The 17442-nt window shown below is 31.3% G+C and overlaps 2 protein-coding genes across 5 annotated transcripts; one reads left to right on the top strand and one right to left on the bottom strand.

The window, feature by feature from the left end:
* The first annotated feature begins 89 nt into the window (after window positions 1–89).
* On the top strand, window positions 90–4624 carry LOC114120955 (UV excision repair protein RAD23 homolog B). Its single transcript, XM_027983074.2, has 7 exons — window positions 90–408; window positions 1868–1946; window positions 2042–2237; window positions 2316–2460; window positions 2535–2664; window positions 3888–4210; window positions 4270–4624. Exons 1-7 carry the CDS (start codon window positions 343–345, stop codon window positions 4378–4380), a joined length of 1050 nt encoding a protein of 349 aa, XP_027838875.2. The 5' UTR covers window positions 90–342; the 3' UTR covers window positions 4381–4624.
* Window positions 4625–8205: 3581 nt separating this feature from the next.
* Window positions 8206–17364, bottom strand: LOC114120965 (zinc finger protein 836-like). 4 transcript variants are annotated; one of them, XM_027983089.2, is made up of 6 exons: window positions 16712–17364; window positions 13756–13876; window positions 13630–13689; window positions 13004–13348; window positions 12854–12928; window positions 8206–12407 (listed from the first exon to the last, which is right to left on the bottom strand). In XM_027983089.2, exons 2-6 carry the CDS (start codon window positions 13756–13758, stop codon window positions 8892–8894), a joined length of 3999 nt encoding a protein of 1332 aa, XP_027838890.1. In that variant the 5' UTR covers window positions 13759–13876; window positions 16712–17364; the 3' UTR covers window positions 8206–8891. The 4 variants fall into 4 exon arrangements, with proteins under 4 accessions (XP_027838890.1, XP_027838889.1, XP_027838891.1 ...); XM_027983088.2 differs by lacking the exon at window positions 16712–17364 and adding an exon at window positions 15777–16705; XM_027983090.2 differs by lacking the exon at window positions 13756–13876.
* Window positions 17365–17442: the final 78 nt, after the last annotated feature.

Here is a 17442-nt window from a genome sequence, read left to right as displayed (position 1 = left end):
AATTCTCTATTTGTATTTTTCCATGATATATCGTAATGTTAGTTTAGGTTATGTTTCATACGTACCTACAACACATTGACCATAATTGTCTTCCTTCGGGCTTCAATCAGCTCAATCACATCACGATCACGGATTCACGACGAAGAAAAATAGTTTTCGGTGATAATTTTTTAATGTTATTCGTTCATTGTTCTAACAAGTTTATTCAAATTAACATTGTTGATGGTTAATTGTATAGTATATACAATCGGTTTTACTAGTTTCTAACACTTACACGGTGTATTTTACGAATCTATTGACGTCTTAGATCAATTGTGAGTTCTGTATTCGGAAGCATCAACAATGCTTATCACATTCAAAAATTTGCAACAGCAAACATTCAAACTGGAAATTGATTCCGATCAAACGGTAATATATTTTATTTTGTATGCGTTTACACAGTTTAAATTAAGTACTTTTTCTAATTAAAAAATCTATTATTTTAAGTGCACTTTTAATTTATAATATTACTCTTAAGCAGTATACTTAATCTAAAATTGTGTTTTATTTTAACTTATTCATTTGTTATATTTTGTATCAGATATATTTATTTAGTAGATTGCATTAGCGTTCTTATAAGTATATTATGATTTATTATGACCAAATTCAGTAATTTCTTTTGTTAAATTATGGGGATTGTATGATTAAAAGTATGTTCAATCTTAAATAATGGTATTACAAATGTAGTTTTCCCATAAAAAAAAGATTAAATTATTCTATTCTAATCGCAAAAAAGTAATAATTGTGTATTATTTTAAAATTTTGTAATGAAAAGTTTTTGTCTACATTTATTAATATAGACAGTTATCAGATAAAATGACTAAATAATTTTGTTATAAAAATACATGATTATATTAACACGTTGGCCGTCAGCATTCATTCAATAGGTATTTGTTATATACCAAACATATTTTTCAATGTCTTCCAAATTCGTGTATACTACCTATATATTTGAAAAAAATTGTAAATATTCCCGCTACGCCACTTATTTTAGTGCATTATTGTAGCACCATAGAAAAGTTAATAATATAAAATCAAATTAATTTATGGTTGCCGGTACTCATGTGGCATGGTAGTAATGATGAACTATGGGTACAGGAGGTCACTAATGTAAACAATTTAAGAATAACAGATGACTGCCGACAGTCATATGGCAGTCAATATGTTAATGTTAAAAGTTTTGGTTTTGAATCAATCAAAGTACCAACAAGACAACCGATTGACAATAATAAAAAGATTATCTCTATTTTTATTCTTTAGCATTAAATATCTTTTAACAACTAATTTTTCTTAGCATTGTTGTAATGGGACGATATTACAATATTCCTCTATTTTACCTATTTATTATATAATGTATGCACAGAGACAGTGTATCTTTGATGACTCTACTAATTTTATAGTCAAAAAAAGCTACCGTTTCAATTGATTACTCATTATTGTGCTATAAAATGTTTTGATTAAATAAAACATACAGTACCTGGAATACTTATTCATTTCATGACTGATTTATTTCTGTTACATTATAATCTCCAATAATTTCGGTATAAGCCTTATTATTTTTAGCCTATACTAGTTACAAGTGCCAATTTTCAAAATTTTCATCAATATTTACTATTATAATATTTAGGTGCCTTAAACCGCATTTTTAAAATATGAGTGTAAAGAGTGAAATTAAATAACTATATATGTTATTGTCGGTCGATTAACCTTGGCAGTTAATTGTTCATCTCTCAAAAATTTTAGTATATTACGCAATGTAATAATAATATTAATATATGAATTGTAAAAAACAAAACATTTACTAATTTAATAATTATTAAATTTTTAGGTAAGACAGTTAAAGGAAAAACTGCAAGCTGAAAAAGGATCTGAATATTTGGCAGAAAACCAAAAATTGATATATGCAGGTTGGTTTTTTTAATCTTAACATAATGTAGTTAACTATTAAATATTATATTTGATTATTATTTTATTTTTTTGTTAATAAATAAACAATTTTCAGGAAAAATTCTTAGTGATGATACTAAAATAAGTGATTGTAACATTGACTCAAAAAAATTTGTGGTGGTTATGGTTTCAAAAGCAGCTGGTGCTGCTAGTACTTCTAGTGCAACTAATGTTGCTGGTACTTCTAGTGCCTCAAGCATTGTTACTAAACCAAGTCCATCAAGTTCTACATCTCAGAAACCAGCAGAGAAGTAAAATTTATAATTATATTTTAATGGTTCTCTTACAATTATTGTAAATAAATGTTTTAATGAATATTTTTCATACAGATCTCCTTTACCAGTTGAACAACCCAGAGTTGAAGAGCAATCAACCTCACCAGTGATAGAATCACCTGCATCAGAAATTACATCTGATGACGAATATGAAAGAGTGGTTCAAAATGTTATGGATATGGGATATGAACGATCACAGGTTGAAAATTGGGTTTTTTCTATTCATTTTATAATAAATTATAAACCATTTTAATTTCTTATTTTAAATTTAAGGTTGAGAATGCTCTCAGAGCTAGTTTTAATAATCCAGACAGAGCTGTTGAATATTTACTTACTGGAATACCTGATGAACTTCAAGCTGATCCATCTATTAATCAATCTATGAGTAGCCTACTCAGTGAAGGTAATTTTTTAAACATAGTTTTTTATTGATATGACATAGTATTAGAATATTAATAAAAAACTTTAAAATGTAAGGTATACATATTATTATCTGTATTACAAATTAATAATTACTAAACTGTTATTTGCAATAATCTTTGATAATTGTGCTAGAAACTTTTAATTCAGCGGTTTTCAAACTTTTTATAAATATTTTTTATATATTTTTTATTTATTTTTATAAATTTTCGACAATGAATTCCATTTTAAAATTGTTAGTATTCTTGAGTTTTCAATATCCATAATACACTACATAGATTTATTTTCATTGATTATAGCTTACATGTATTTATTTTTTATTTCAAGTTAAATATTTTGAACTATTTAGTTGCTTCATACAGTAAGTTCCCGTTACAACGAATATCGATACAACGAAAAATCCCATTATAACAAAAATTATAGAGATCCCCTACCGAAAAGCTACTTCCAAAAGCTATTTCGTTACAACAAAATTTCTGTTATAACGAAAAAAAAATCGGTCCCTTGGAGTTCGTTGTAACGGGAACTTACTGTATTTTAAGAATATACAATATTTGGATCTTATTAGTTATTAATAATAACTTATATCATTCTGTTAAAACCCTGTTTTTTGTGAACTGCCATTTCCATTTTTATTTCGAAAAATGATTTATATTTTTCCAAAGGGGTTGTAGAAAAAGATTAAATATTTACTCAAATTACCTATATCATATCTTTAATTTGGGTACTTCTGTGTTATTTTGACTACCTTGGGTGCACAACCATGTTATCTGGACTTCCAGAATATTTCCAAAACTCCATATTATGTTCATCTGTATTATCTTGATTTCTGCAATTCATTAAGTAACAAAAAGTATAAATTAGTATTTTTAGTTCTGGAAAATATTAGGCTGTTTTCTTCTCTACCGATGCCAAATTAAATTCATGTTGGCTAGACATAGTGTATGGGTAATGTATAGTAAATAATAATTAAAGACTACTATTAAGAATAGGAGGACTGTAGACTGACTGATGAAATAAATACGCAGAAATGTACATTTATAAGTAGATTCCTATACGGAGGTAGTCGAGATAACTCAGATGATTCTAACAGGTAGTCTTGGAAATATTTGGGTTGTTGAGATAACATGGAAGTACCTTAATTTGTATTATTATTGCTTTATTTTTCATTGTTTATATAATTGAGTTACTCTTTATTATTTTTAGACACAGGTAGCTCAACTGGTAGTAGCCAAGTTCCCCAAGCTGATCCTTTAGCTTTTTTGCGCAACCAGCCAACATTTCAACAAATGCGTTCTGTTGTTCAGCAAAATCCCGAATTATTAAACTCTGTACTGCAACAAATTGGTCAAACCAACCCAGCACTATTGCAAATGATATCTAATAATCAAGAAGCATTTGTTCGCATGTTAAACGAACCAAATGAAGGTGCTGGTGCTGGTGCTGCAGCAGCACCAGCAGCTGCTGGTAGAGGACCAGGAGGATATGATGTGCCTGTATCTCCACAAGACAAAGAAGCCATAGATAGAGTGAGTATTTCAATATATCATCATTTGTCAATTATTAATTTATTTTCCATTTATTTCAGTTGAAAGCGTTAGGTTTTCCAGAACACCAAGTTGTGCAGGCATATTTTGCATGTGAGAAGAATGAAAATATGGCTGCAAATTTATTATTGACACAAGAACCTGATGATTAAATTACCATGACTTCAAGACTGAAAGGATTTGGCTTAATAAGTACATATTAAAAAGAAATTGCTATGTATTTAACATATTTTCTAAGAATAGTAATTATTCGTTTTGGAAAATTTGCTTCAAGAAAAAAAATTTATTTATAATATCTTAGAGTTAGAGCAGTCCTTAAAGTTATTTCTTTTATTTTGGTTAATTTTATTGTGTTATTCTTTCTGATGGAAATAAAATCAATTTCTTTAAATATAATTTTTTTATTAAATGTAAATGACATTTTTTCCCTTTATAGTTTTCAAAAATTTTAAATCCAATAACAAATAAAAGTTACAATACATTGATGTGTCAGTTATATTTAATTATTTTAATATACTATACTTCTATATTTAACTCCAAGCCTATTTTTTTAGTGCTTCAGTACAAATCATTTGTAGCGATAGCAAAGTACATTTAATGAAGTATAATATTTGTATACATTTTATTTAACCAAAATATAATTTTTTTTAACTAAAAATACTTTGGCTAATATTTGTTTTTGTAAAAAACATTTTATTATTCTTAAGTACTTTATTATTACAAGAGTTAATGCTAAAAGAGAGTTTTAGATTAGTATAGCTAATGTTATAATTACCTGCTTTAAATGAGATGTCAATCATTTCATTTATTTTTTAAGTGGATTGAATGCAGTGATTTTTTACCTTAGTCTAACATAAGTTTTTATTACAACATAACAATTCTAATGAGATTGGAATTTCTCATCGAATTTCCTTGAAATTGACTTTCCCACATTTTAAATTTTACTTCCAAATTTTAAAAAAGGGGATATTTCAATTTTTATGAAGTTGAAATCAAAAATGTTGAAAAGTTGATGTCAAGTAGACTTCATAAATTTAAATTTGTTTTAAAAATTCTTATCGTTGGGTATTTGATTAATTGATATGTTGGAATGAAAACATGTCTAAAATCCTATATTTCACGTATGTAAGACACTAACGAAAATTACCACTTCCAGTCCATTAACATTAATTGAGATTAAAATTTACATATTTATTTGAGCTTAATTTATATACAACATTTTAATAATAATGAAATACTCAAACCTAACATAATTTTTCAAGTAGTCACATAAAGAAATATTTCTCTTAATACTAACTATTAGCATTATAAACATTTTATACCTGAAAAAGCTCATCACAATTAAATAATAAACAATTTAACATCATGTTATTTTCTTAAAACTAAAGTAGTTTTATAATTTCATTGATAATCCTTAAAAGTTTAAAATGTTAAAAGGATTCAAAATTAGATCACAATCACCCTTCTGTTTGTATACTAATTTAATAAATGAGATTAGAGTTGTCTTTTGACAAAACAAAATTAGTTAAATACTTATATTTGCCATAAATACATCGTTCAAATTATCCAATAAATTCGATAGAAAAGACTATTATTACCAACAAGTACCTATCATAGACATTTATCATATAATATGGATCGATATAACAAATAATATTGATCTAACATCACAGTAGGTACGTATTTTGTCCGTTGTTTTTTCGTGTTTAAAATTAATTTTTGTACTTTTTTAACATTGTATTTATTATTTTTTCATTTTTTTAAACATATCAATATATCGTCGAATTATTAGATTAATAAATATCGATAAATAAACTCATTACTTTATATTTAAACGATGTACTAATTGTTATACATGGATGGCGGGGCTATAACAAACTACCAGTACCCTTGTATTAAAATGTAGTAATGTACTAATTTCTATATCAATATCACTAAATTTAAGTTTATTCTTAATTTGTAAAACTTATATTTTGTTGATTTATTATTATTAATTACGAATGAGGGAGTTTGTTTTCGACTAGAATGTCATAAATGTGTTGGGATGATTTTGACTATACTGTATAACAGAATAGCTCAAGTACAACAACTATATCGCCAGAATTGGGAATTGTGATACATACTCGTAGTATGATATTATTATAATATAGGTACTTAATACACGTATCAAAATAACAAATAATAAGGGTCAAAAGTCGTCCTTTTGCGTCATCGTTCACTACACTACTGCTGCAATTTACACGTCATATTGACATACCCACTATTATAGGTACAGACGTACCACGTACAGTGTACGTCTAGCTCGGGGACAGATGGAGCAGACGCGCCCTTATCGATTTTTTTCCTCGATTCAATTAAAGTATGTTTTCGAAGGATGTGTGATACCCTCGCGGGCTGCGGACAAACTATAAAAATGTGTCGATCTAGCCGCGGCCCAAATCACTCAACAGCCATCATATGAAAATATAATGCATCTCAAATTACCAACGGGCCACATAATACACTTACGGCAAACGTTAGCGGGCAAAGCATTTTTTTTAAAACTCATTTTAAGTCTAAAATAAATAAAAATAAAAACTTGTGCAGAAATAAATATTCATTACGGACCACATAGAAAGAACTCGCGAGACGCGTGTTTGAGACCCCACTGGTATAATATTATACCTAGTCGTTAAGTGTATCGAACAATATTGTTCTCTAACTGTTCTCTTTCATTACGTTCAGGCTGTATAATAATATACCTATACATACCTATGTCCACGGTTATTATACCCAAGGACGACCTTAAAAAAATGCATTGAGGGGAGTCTTTAAAATTTCTGTCGACTGTCTATAGCTTGTCTAAGTTTAGAAAATATGTCGAATAAATTTACCGAGTTAGGGTTAAATATTGGTGTCAAGTAGTGGTGATGTGGAGGTGTCACACGATTGTATTTAACAGGGGTGGGAGCCGGGGAACTCCTGTTGGTCATTTAACAATACAAAAAAAAAATGTCACATGATAACGCGGTTAAATATAAATAATTTAATAGACTTATTATTATTTTTTTTTTTTGTCAATCAAAATTAATTGATTATTAATATTGTGCTTACTGTATTTAGCATCACGGAACAGTGGAATTGCTTCTCAGTTCTCATTTACCTCTTTCTACCCTTCGACTGAGAAAAAAGTTGGATATATTTTCGCTATACGCTACCTACACTTCGGACAGAACCGTTACCTTGTGTAACCCGTCCAGTTCATCTCGGCCATCGGCGACCGTTATGATTACTATCTTATAAGTTATAATGTAAAGTAATACAAACTATGATGGTGGTCTGTGACGTCAGCAGACGGTCAAGATGAACTGGACGGGTTATACAACCATGAATTAAGATAAGTTTACAAGACGTGTTACAAACGTCAGACTTACAAGTTAAAATGAGTGTCAGAGTACCTATGAGGCTATGAAGGGTGAGATAAAAAAAAATTTGAAGACTGTTTTTCTTTCGGTACAATTTCAATGGAGCTGCGTATTCGTTACACGTTAATTAGTTGGGTACTTAGATAACGTAGAAAGTATAATTAATAAAAATATTGCGTTATTTTAACCTTATAAAATACAACTGTTGTTTATAATTATATTAATACCATAGACTTGTCAGTTTTTGGTACCTTTAAACAGTTCAATCACATACGTATGAGTTGGTGTGAAGTTGTGACTTGTCAATGAGTAGCAATCATTTGACATCCAAATACCTGCCGTGTCTGTCATTCATGAATTTACAAGCACTTCAACAGTACAAATTAAAACATCGAGGGTATTTAATATTTATTGAGGAACGATATTTTAACATCAGCAGTCAGTGATCATTTAGATCAATTATTGGCATTATGATGTAATCGTGAATTGCAGCGATTCAGGGATGAACCAACTGAGTAATTAGGATACGAAAAATTAATCAAGACAATAATAAATAAAATTAAACGACAAAAATAATAATGGTTTTATGGTTTATTGTATAATTGATTAGATACGTCTATACTTTTTGATCCAAGTAAAATTCAAGTAGAAAAAACCCTTACGACATTATATTGACTACACACAGATTATATAAAATTACGCATACAGTTTGGTTGAAAAATAAGTTTGCTTAGTAAATAATTTCTACAATAACGTACAATCTTACTTCAAAAAATTCGTACACTTAATATAATATGTATTTGGGTATTATCTATACAATGTCAATGAAGTTGAAAGAATATTTACAAAAAATAGCGTAACAGGTATTAAAGTGCCTTTTTAACAGTAAATAACAAAAATATAATACAATGATTATTTATTTGGTGTTAAAAATAAATTATATATATATATATTATGTATGCATATTAATATAAAAATGTAATACACAGAACAAAACCCATGCCTATATTAAGTATAAAAAGTATATACAATATGTAATGATACCAAGAATTAGGTAGGTATGTATTCATTTTGCCAATCATTGGAAGTATAGGTACCAGTCTTTAAATAATATCATATATTATGTATTTTTTTCTAATATATTGACTTCCAAATGGTTTGGTCATTAAAAGTTCTTTGTATAAATTAAATAAATAGAAAAACAACAGATTTTACACAACAACTTCGAAAGCTCAATAACTTAATAATAGGAACCTAAATTAGACTTCATCATCGTCATCTTCTTCCTCTTCATCATCATCTTGATCATCAACACCATTTTCCTCAACATCTTCATCGTCATCATCTGCTTCAATCTGTTCCTTATCTTCCTCAGCATCAGCATCGTCATTTTGTTCATCGTCGTCATCGTCTTCTTCTGCATTCTGTTCTACGTCTTCTTCATCTTCTACTTCATCAAGTTGTTCATTATCATTATCTTCATCTCCATCGTCATCGTTTTGTTCAACGTCTTCCTCCTCCTCTTCCTCTTCCTCCTCTTCATCTCCTTCATTTTCTATTTTAACATCTGTGTCATATTCATCTTTAACAGCATCTGCACTATCTTCTACTTTAACATCTACGTCATCTTCTACCTCCTCCTCCTCCTCCTCTTCTTCTTCCTCTTCAATTTGTTCATCCAACATGTCATCATCCATTTCTTGACATAAATCTTTACCTTTGCATAATTTACTACCAGGTCCATGGCTCAAAATATGTTTCTGTCCATATGATTTAGAATTAAAAACCAGTTCACATTCATCACAATGGAATTTTGGGAACGCAGGTGGTGCAGTCGAATGTATAATACGATGTTTTTGGAGTTTTGAAAATGCATTGTGATTACGACCACAAACATCACAAGCAAATAATGACAAAACTGTGGCATTTGGATGAACAGTATCTAAGTGTAAAGCTAACTCGTCATAATTCTTAGTTATTTTACAGCAAATACCACAAACAAATGCAGCTTCTGTGCGATGAGCTCTAATTAAATGTTGCCAAAAATGTTTCAAACTAATCCATTCTTTTTTACATATACCACACACAGTTTTATTACTTTTTGGTATAGATGACTGTTGTTCTTTGCGCTCAGTTTCTTCTTCCATATAACTATCTTCAATAATCGAATGCTCTTCTCGTTTGTGATCATATAAATCTGTTTCAAATCTAAAACTTTTGTAGCAAACTGTACACGAATGTAATTTTCTCAGTCTCTTTGTGTTTATATCTGAAGTAACGTCGTCTATATCTCGTTTCAAACTTTCCTGTTGCTCTTCATTGAAACCCAGCTCAGCAAGTTCTTTAGGAAGACCATATAGCTTGGGAGTTTTTGGTTTTGGTTCAATTGGCTTTTTCACTGGAGTAACTACTTTGGGGAATTCCTCTTTTGCTGGATGATTTTCAATGTGATCTTTAAGTTTATCCATATCGCTAAATACTTTCCAACAAATTTTACAAGGTTTTAAATTTTTTCCATGAATTTTATCTATGTGTTCTCCAACTTTACTTCCAAGAGTAAACATTTTCCCACAAATCTGGCAAATATTTGACTTGGAAAATGTCTGAGGATGTGCTTCGTGTAAGTGTTTTGATAATCCATCATTGTCTACACATACTTCCATACACACACCACATAAATACTGTGTATTACCTTTGTGCCGCTGTCTTAAGTGTTTTCTATAGGTTTTTTTATTTGAGTGCATATCTCCACAAAATTCACAAACATATGAAAATACTTTACGAACATGATCACGTTTATGCTTCTGGCAATCAACTTTAGTTCTCATAACTTTGTCACAACCTTCAACATCACAACACAACTCAGGATCGTTTCCATGTTTTTCTCTGATATGATCCATTAATAACATTTTATTATCAAAATGTTCACCAGTTTTATCTTCAGAACATATCTCACAATACTGAACTAAGTGGCTATGCTTTAAATGTCTATTTAAGTAAGTTTGGTATTCAAATGTTTTACCACATTTTGTACAAGGATAATGACCTTTTTCTTTGGGTATTGGCATTACATCTCTTTTACCTTTACAGTATTTAAGATGTTTCTTCAGTAAACTTCTAATTCTAAACACTTTATCACATCTTATACATTGATGAATGGCATTTAATTCTGCACAAATACTATTATTTGACTTGTCTATAAGCTGATCTACAGGATCAGAATGATATTTGATCATATGCCTTTTAAGGTGAACTTTAGAAGCAGATGTTCGTGCACATAAGCTACATGTGACATCTGGATGACCTTTATGTTGTCTACTGACATGCTTCCATAAATGATTATTGCCACTATAGTATTTTGAACAAAGATCACATACATGCAGTTGATGGTCATTCTTTCTGTGTTCAGATATTTCTTCAACAGTTTTAAATTCAGTATCAGGACATAATGTACACTTTAGATTTACTTCAGTTAATTGATCTGTTACAAAGTGAGATACCTGATCTTCAACATTATGAATTGATCTATGCCTCATCATTTTTGACCATTTAGTGTATGTGCGACCACATATATCACAATAAATAGCATTTTCCTTGGATACTAAAGGTTCATGTTTTTCTTTTATATGTTCTCTGAGTTTTGGTACATCTACATGAACTTTTAAACATATACCACATAATAAAGGCATACATTCAGCATGTACAGCCATGATGTGTTTGTAAAAATCATTTCTGTTAGGCCATAACCGTCCACATACTTCACAGGTATTAGGAAGTTCACCTTGGGTTTCGTGGTGAGATTGATGTTCAATTTGTAAAGATTGTGAAACAAATAATTTTCTACAGTCTGGTTTTGGACATATAAGTGATTCATTAGTACCGTGCTCTTTAAGCACATGCCACCATTTTTCAGTACGTGAACCACATGATTCACCACATAATTCACAGCGATTCACAAAACTACTTTGAGAAGAATTACCAGTGGTTGTAACAGCTGTTGTGGTAATCATATCATCACAACCAGTCATCAGATGAACAGAAGACATGTGTCGTAAAAGTTTTTCTTCGCTTGGAAATACTTTATGACATACTTGACAGCTAATTGTGTAATGTTCATTATTTGAAGATTTAGTTGGATGAAAATTATTGTTAATTATAATTAATTTATCAGGATCGATAATTTGACCATCATTATCGTATACTGTGTGGATAACCACATGTCTCATCATTTTTTTCTTGGTATCATGTTGTCGTGCACAAACTTGACATCTATACCTACGTTGAACGGAATCAGCCGTATCACAATTTTTAGGATGTTGGATATTTACATGCTCCATTAAAGATTTACTATCACTACAGATTTTCATGCACACTCCACATGTCACTGCAGCTTCTTGTTTGTGACCTCTAACCATATGTAACCAAAGACTAGCTTTGTCTTGAAATTCTCTAGTACATACTTCACAAAAAAATACAGTTTCAGCTTCCATCATACTTTCAGCAAGCTCTTCATCTTCACCCAAATGTCCATTTAGTTTATGTAAATCTGAAGGTTCAATACCATGTACTTCAGATATATGTTGACTTAGATCATTTTTATTACTAAAATTTCGCTCACATAACAAGCAGGATTGACGAAGGTTTTCTTGTTTAATTTGAGAAAGCAGAAAATGATCACTTGGTCCTGGTGGTTCAATTTCATTTTCTCGAGCTACTTTTCTTGGATTAGCATTTTTGCGACGACTACCAGAATCTGATTGAGATATATTTCCTCCCTATAATTATAATTAATAATATTAGTTAAGTAATATTGAAAATTTTTAAATAAGATAAAATAGTAAAAAATAGGCATTGAAACAATTTTGAATATATAGAAGGTTTATATTTTTAATATTTGAGTTTTTAAAATTTTTCATTTTTAGTTTTTGAGAAGAAATTTTAATATAGATTCTGTATTGGTTTTTAAAATGAATGAATGATAGTATATTATTTTGTTAATTTCATCAGGATTTTTATTAATAAATTGAAACATAATATTGTCTTAGTCCAAAAATACTTATTTAAATCATGATTGTAAATATTGTAATTAATTGTTTAAGATTTATAACTTTTGCAGTTTTGGATGCAATAATAATATAAGATGAATAAATGAGGTTTTAAGTACTAATAAAAATTAAAAAATTGTTTCAATATGTTATATTTTATAGTTTTAACACATTACCGATTTTAAGTTGGATCTCGGTTTATCCCTTGGAATATCAATAAGATTAATACAGCTACCAGCATGAACTCCAATCTAAAAATTCACAAATAACAAATATTCAAAATTTAAGCTTAGAAAAATTGTAGCTTAATTTAACTAGATAGATACCTCTAGAAAATCCATTGGGTTTGGAGAATCTTCCCGTATACTATTGTTGTTGGTATGGCTATTGATTATGGCACGTTGCTGCATCATTTTTTGGTGCATTGCCTGTTGTTGTTTTTGATACTCTGTTCGGCTATCATTAGCAAAATATTGCATTTTGTTAAGTGGCGGGGGCCCTCTTTGAACAAGTTGCTTTTGACTCAGGCGCTGAGCTTTTAAGAATTGTTGTAATTGCATCGACGCTGGAGGTTGCTTTGAAGGCCATATTGCTGGTTTTAAAGGAGGAGGTTCACTTTTAATTTTCCTTGGTTTGGGTGGAGGATTCGGAGATACAGCAAAAATTGATACCTAAAATCGTTTAAAAATTTAAATTTAATTTACACAAAACCATAATGACACTTCAATAAAAATTAAAATAAATTGATAATAAAATTTAATTTATTTATTGATGAAAAATACAGTTTTCAAGATATTATAAAACGTAATCAATGGTCAAAATTGTACTATGAAAAATAATACATTTGAGTTGAAATGGAAGTTTTAAAATAAATAAATATTAAAAATATTTTAAACAATTGCATAGTTGAAAAATATTATTTGAACAGAAATAGTTATAGATTTTTACTTACTTCTGGTTGAATGTGATGTAATCGTGACATTTTATTATTTTGTATAGATCGATTGGATTCCTAAAACAAACAAAAATTATATTATAAACTTATTATTAAATAAATAACGCAAAATAAACATTTTACCATATTTAAAATAGAATTGTTAAGAAATTAATTCTCTCAACAAACATGTTTACTGGTTCAATATAGAAAATAAAACAAAAAAAAGTATTCCCTTAAGTGACAACAGTACATTGGTTATATCCTAAAACAAACCAAAGGTTTAAGTTATACATTTTATAACATCAGAAATAAAATATGTTCAATTTTCATCATAATTTTTTTTATTAAATATAATTCCTATTACTATTGTTGATGACATATTTATTATACATATCCAATATCAGCCTGCCCAGGGCCGTTAGGCCGTGATTCCCAATCGAGGTACTGAGTTTATAATCATGTAGGGGTAAGAAGATATATACTAATTCACTACCTTATGATCAATTTTGTTTATAGTAAATTAAGGCCTTTGGTATGCCACACCAGACTGTTAAACCAGGACATCTCTGAGTGGGCCAATGCCAAAATGTAAAATTTATGACCATTTACTTAATACATTAAATGTGTTATAGTTGTATATTTGTATTAACGTTAACATTATTATATATGTATATATTTTTCTAATATGGCCATTTTAGGTTCAAATCCCATAATATTTTTGGCCTCAGTCCGCCTCTGATAATATGATTTTTTTTTTACACATTTTATGAAAATAAGGTAAAATGAATTAATTTATTAAGATAATTAAACAAGTTAATAACAGAATATATACCTATGTAATATTTACTAAAATGATTCTTAAGTTAGTGATGATATAGCTATGATTATGAATAAGTGAATTATGTGAGTACTCATAAATATAAAAACTAATGGGTACAATAATTAAATTTATTTTAAAATTTAAAAACACATATCATTGATACATCAATACATTCATCGCTCTACTCAGAATCTAATAATATCGATAGAGAGAAAACTATGAAACAATAATAGTTGTCTCCTTTAGTCACTAACACATTTTAATTTTTGAAGTATAAATTAGTTAAAGCCATAAGAGGGTATTAAATATTTTTTTTTGTCAACTGCTTTAAAACAAATTTTATATTAATAATACTAAAGAATTAAAAAATGTTGAGCTTGTCCTCAAAATTCAAGGTATTTAACATCACTAATAATCGTTATCTATGTATAATGAATATTCAATGGGTATCCATGTGAAAATCAAAAAGTTGTATTTAGACAAAATAACTCATAACTAGATACCCATATAAAAATTATAAATATATATATAGTTTAGGTACCTCGTACCTACTTGAATTATTAATACAAAATAGCTATATTAAATAAACGAGAATAAAAATAAAAATATTTATTTACAAATCATAACTTAAAGATTTAAATATATAGCCAATTACAAGGAAAATTCACTTATTTAAAATTTTATTAAAAAAAAAGAAAACAACATTAATTATACTATTTGATTTTAATATGGTTTCGTTTATTTATTTATAATGTATATTTTATACTTAAAAGTTTAAAAAGATTAGTTTGTTTCAATTTAAATTTTCAAAGTTCGTAAATTTGTCGATACTTATTTCTAAAACGTTCTCAACACTTTAGTAGGCAGTAAGCAAATTAATTATTTGTATATATTATTTGCAAAGCAAAATAATAATAATGCATTAATAATAATTGTAATATTGTACTAAATGATAAAGAAGTCGGTATATATATACCTATTACCTATATTAATAATATAACAACAATCATTTTCAAAGAATCGGTTGTTCTGAGGAGAAACGTGATAACAATAATAATTGGAAGGCAACAGCTGCAGCTACTGTATATCATATTTACACAAATAAATTTACTATGAAATCTTACACGCGCGCACGGTGATCAAAATGTTCTGAATACGATTATTTCCCTCTAAAACACGATGGCGTGATGATAAAAACGAAAAATTCAAATTTTGGTAAGCCTAGATGTTATCTTATCAATAATAAATGATAACAAAACGCGAAAGAATTATGAAATAATAAATAATATTATTATTATTCACGATTAATTTTAATGTTATTATAAATATTGTTAATAGATACCAGTATGCCGAGAGCTCAAGACGTAGGTACCGACTACTGAGTAACTAACGGTGATTTCGAGATGAAAAAAAAATTCCAAGACCGTCTCGACGAGTTCTGATGGATTACCGAGCGAGATTCGCACAACAAACTGGCACGGTCGTAAGAGACACCGTTTGACGACGACAGCGATTACACAGTCGTAGTCGCCGCAGACGTCCCACACACTCGTTTTCCTAGAACAATTCCACCGTGTCCGGACCAGAAGGAGGTGCAGCCGGCCGATTGTTCGTTCCGCACACACGCACACGCGGCACCACTCCCGCCCAGAGTGGAAAAAATATAATATGTAAAAATCCTGAAGCGTATCGTCAACCGCGCACCGTTAACGGCGGCAGGTGTATTGCGTTAGTATTTTCACGCGCATAACGAATTAGCCGCAGCAGGTCGTCGGAGCGAGAGGGCGAGCGGGCGGGCAGGCGGTCAGGCAGCGACGGCACTGCGTAATGTGTAAAGACTAAAGAACGAGAACCGAAATCCAGTTGCCGCCTCCGGTCGTGGCCCCTTGGACGAACGATATTCCCTACCGTACTGCTGCCACTGCCGCCCAACACTCCGCCGCCCTCCGTCCACCTCGTTTCGCCAAACGACTGCTACATCACACTCCTAGGCGGTCGCCAACGACGTCGTTCTACATTCTACGCGCGCGCCACATCCGTAACACCGACGACGTATTTAGGTCACCTTCACGCGCGCGGACAGGAGTGTAAAAAAATTCCGAGCGCTTACGTCCGGTCCCTTGCGTCGATCCTACCGATCGGGCTCGGCACCCGATATTTATAGGTCGTGGCGCGAGTGCGGAGTCCACGGAAAGAACCTGGGTACACCCGAGAGGAATCGCGAACGAGATCGAAAAAAAAAAATATTAACTTCCAAAAAATTGCAAAATACGTTACCTTTGCGCGACGTAGCCGCTATCCGTTCTGGGCGAAGTCTGATTATGTGTCCAAAGTCACTGCCGAGTGACGACGACGACGACTAGTAATGCGGTGCCACTCACGGTGACGAGCGCGGGCGGGAAAGTGGTGGAGGTGGTGGTAGAGGTGGTGGCGGCGGCGGAGGAGGTGGCGGTGTGTCGTCACTGTCGTGCGGCGGGGCCCCTTACATAACTGGCCCACGTCCAAAGTCGGCCATTTGCAAGAGCGTGGATATCCGGTGGCGGTGGCCGCCGGGCGGTCGTGGACGGGGATGACTGTGGACCAGGCCCGTCGTGAGGACGACGGACGAACCGGCGGGCAGCTGCAGTGGCGGCCACAGGAGCACCCGCGAGCTTGGATATCCGGCGCGGGTGACGGGCACGGCAAGGCGTCGGGTTCAGACCGAAAGATGGGACATGGGTCCGACGTCGTGGACACGGATGCGCGAATCACCTGAGCACGGCGCCCAAACAAGATCGTGAAGTCGCGAAACCGAATGACATATTACTAACCGCTTATATCTTTTTTTTTCCCCGTCGGCCGTCTGTACTTTGTAAACCGATGTAAACGGAACCACGATTCCACGATACGGTCGGCAGGATAGACGAGGGGAGAGAACCATTGGCGCTCGTACCAACCGAACCTCGAGTCGACGGATGTGTCCCCGGCCTGTGGCCGCGCACCACTGGACCGGTCGCAGTGTGGCCAAC

This window comes from Aphis gossypii, chromosome 1, assembly GCF_020184175.1.
Source record: "Aphis gossypii isolate Hap1 chromosome 1, ASM2018417v2, whole genome shotgun sequence".
Lineage (NCBI taxonomy): Eukaryota > Metazoa > Arthropoda > Insecta > Hemiptera > Aphididae > Aphis > Aphis gossypii.
This window is presented reverse-complemented; position numbering and strand designations above follow the sequence as displayed.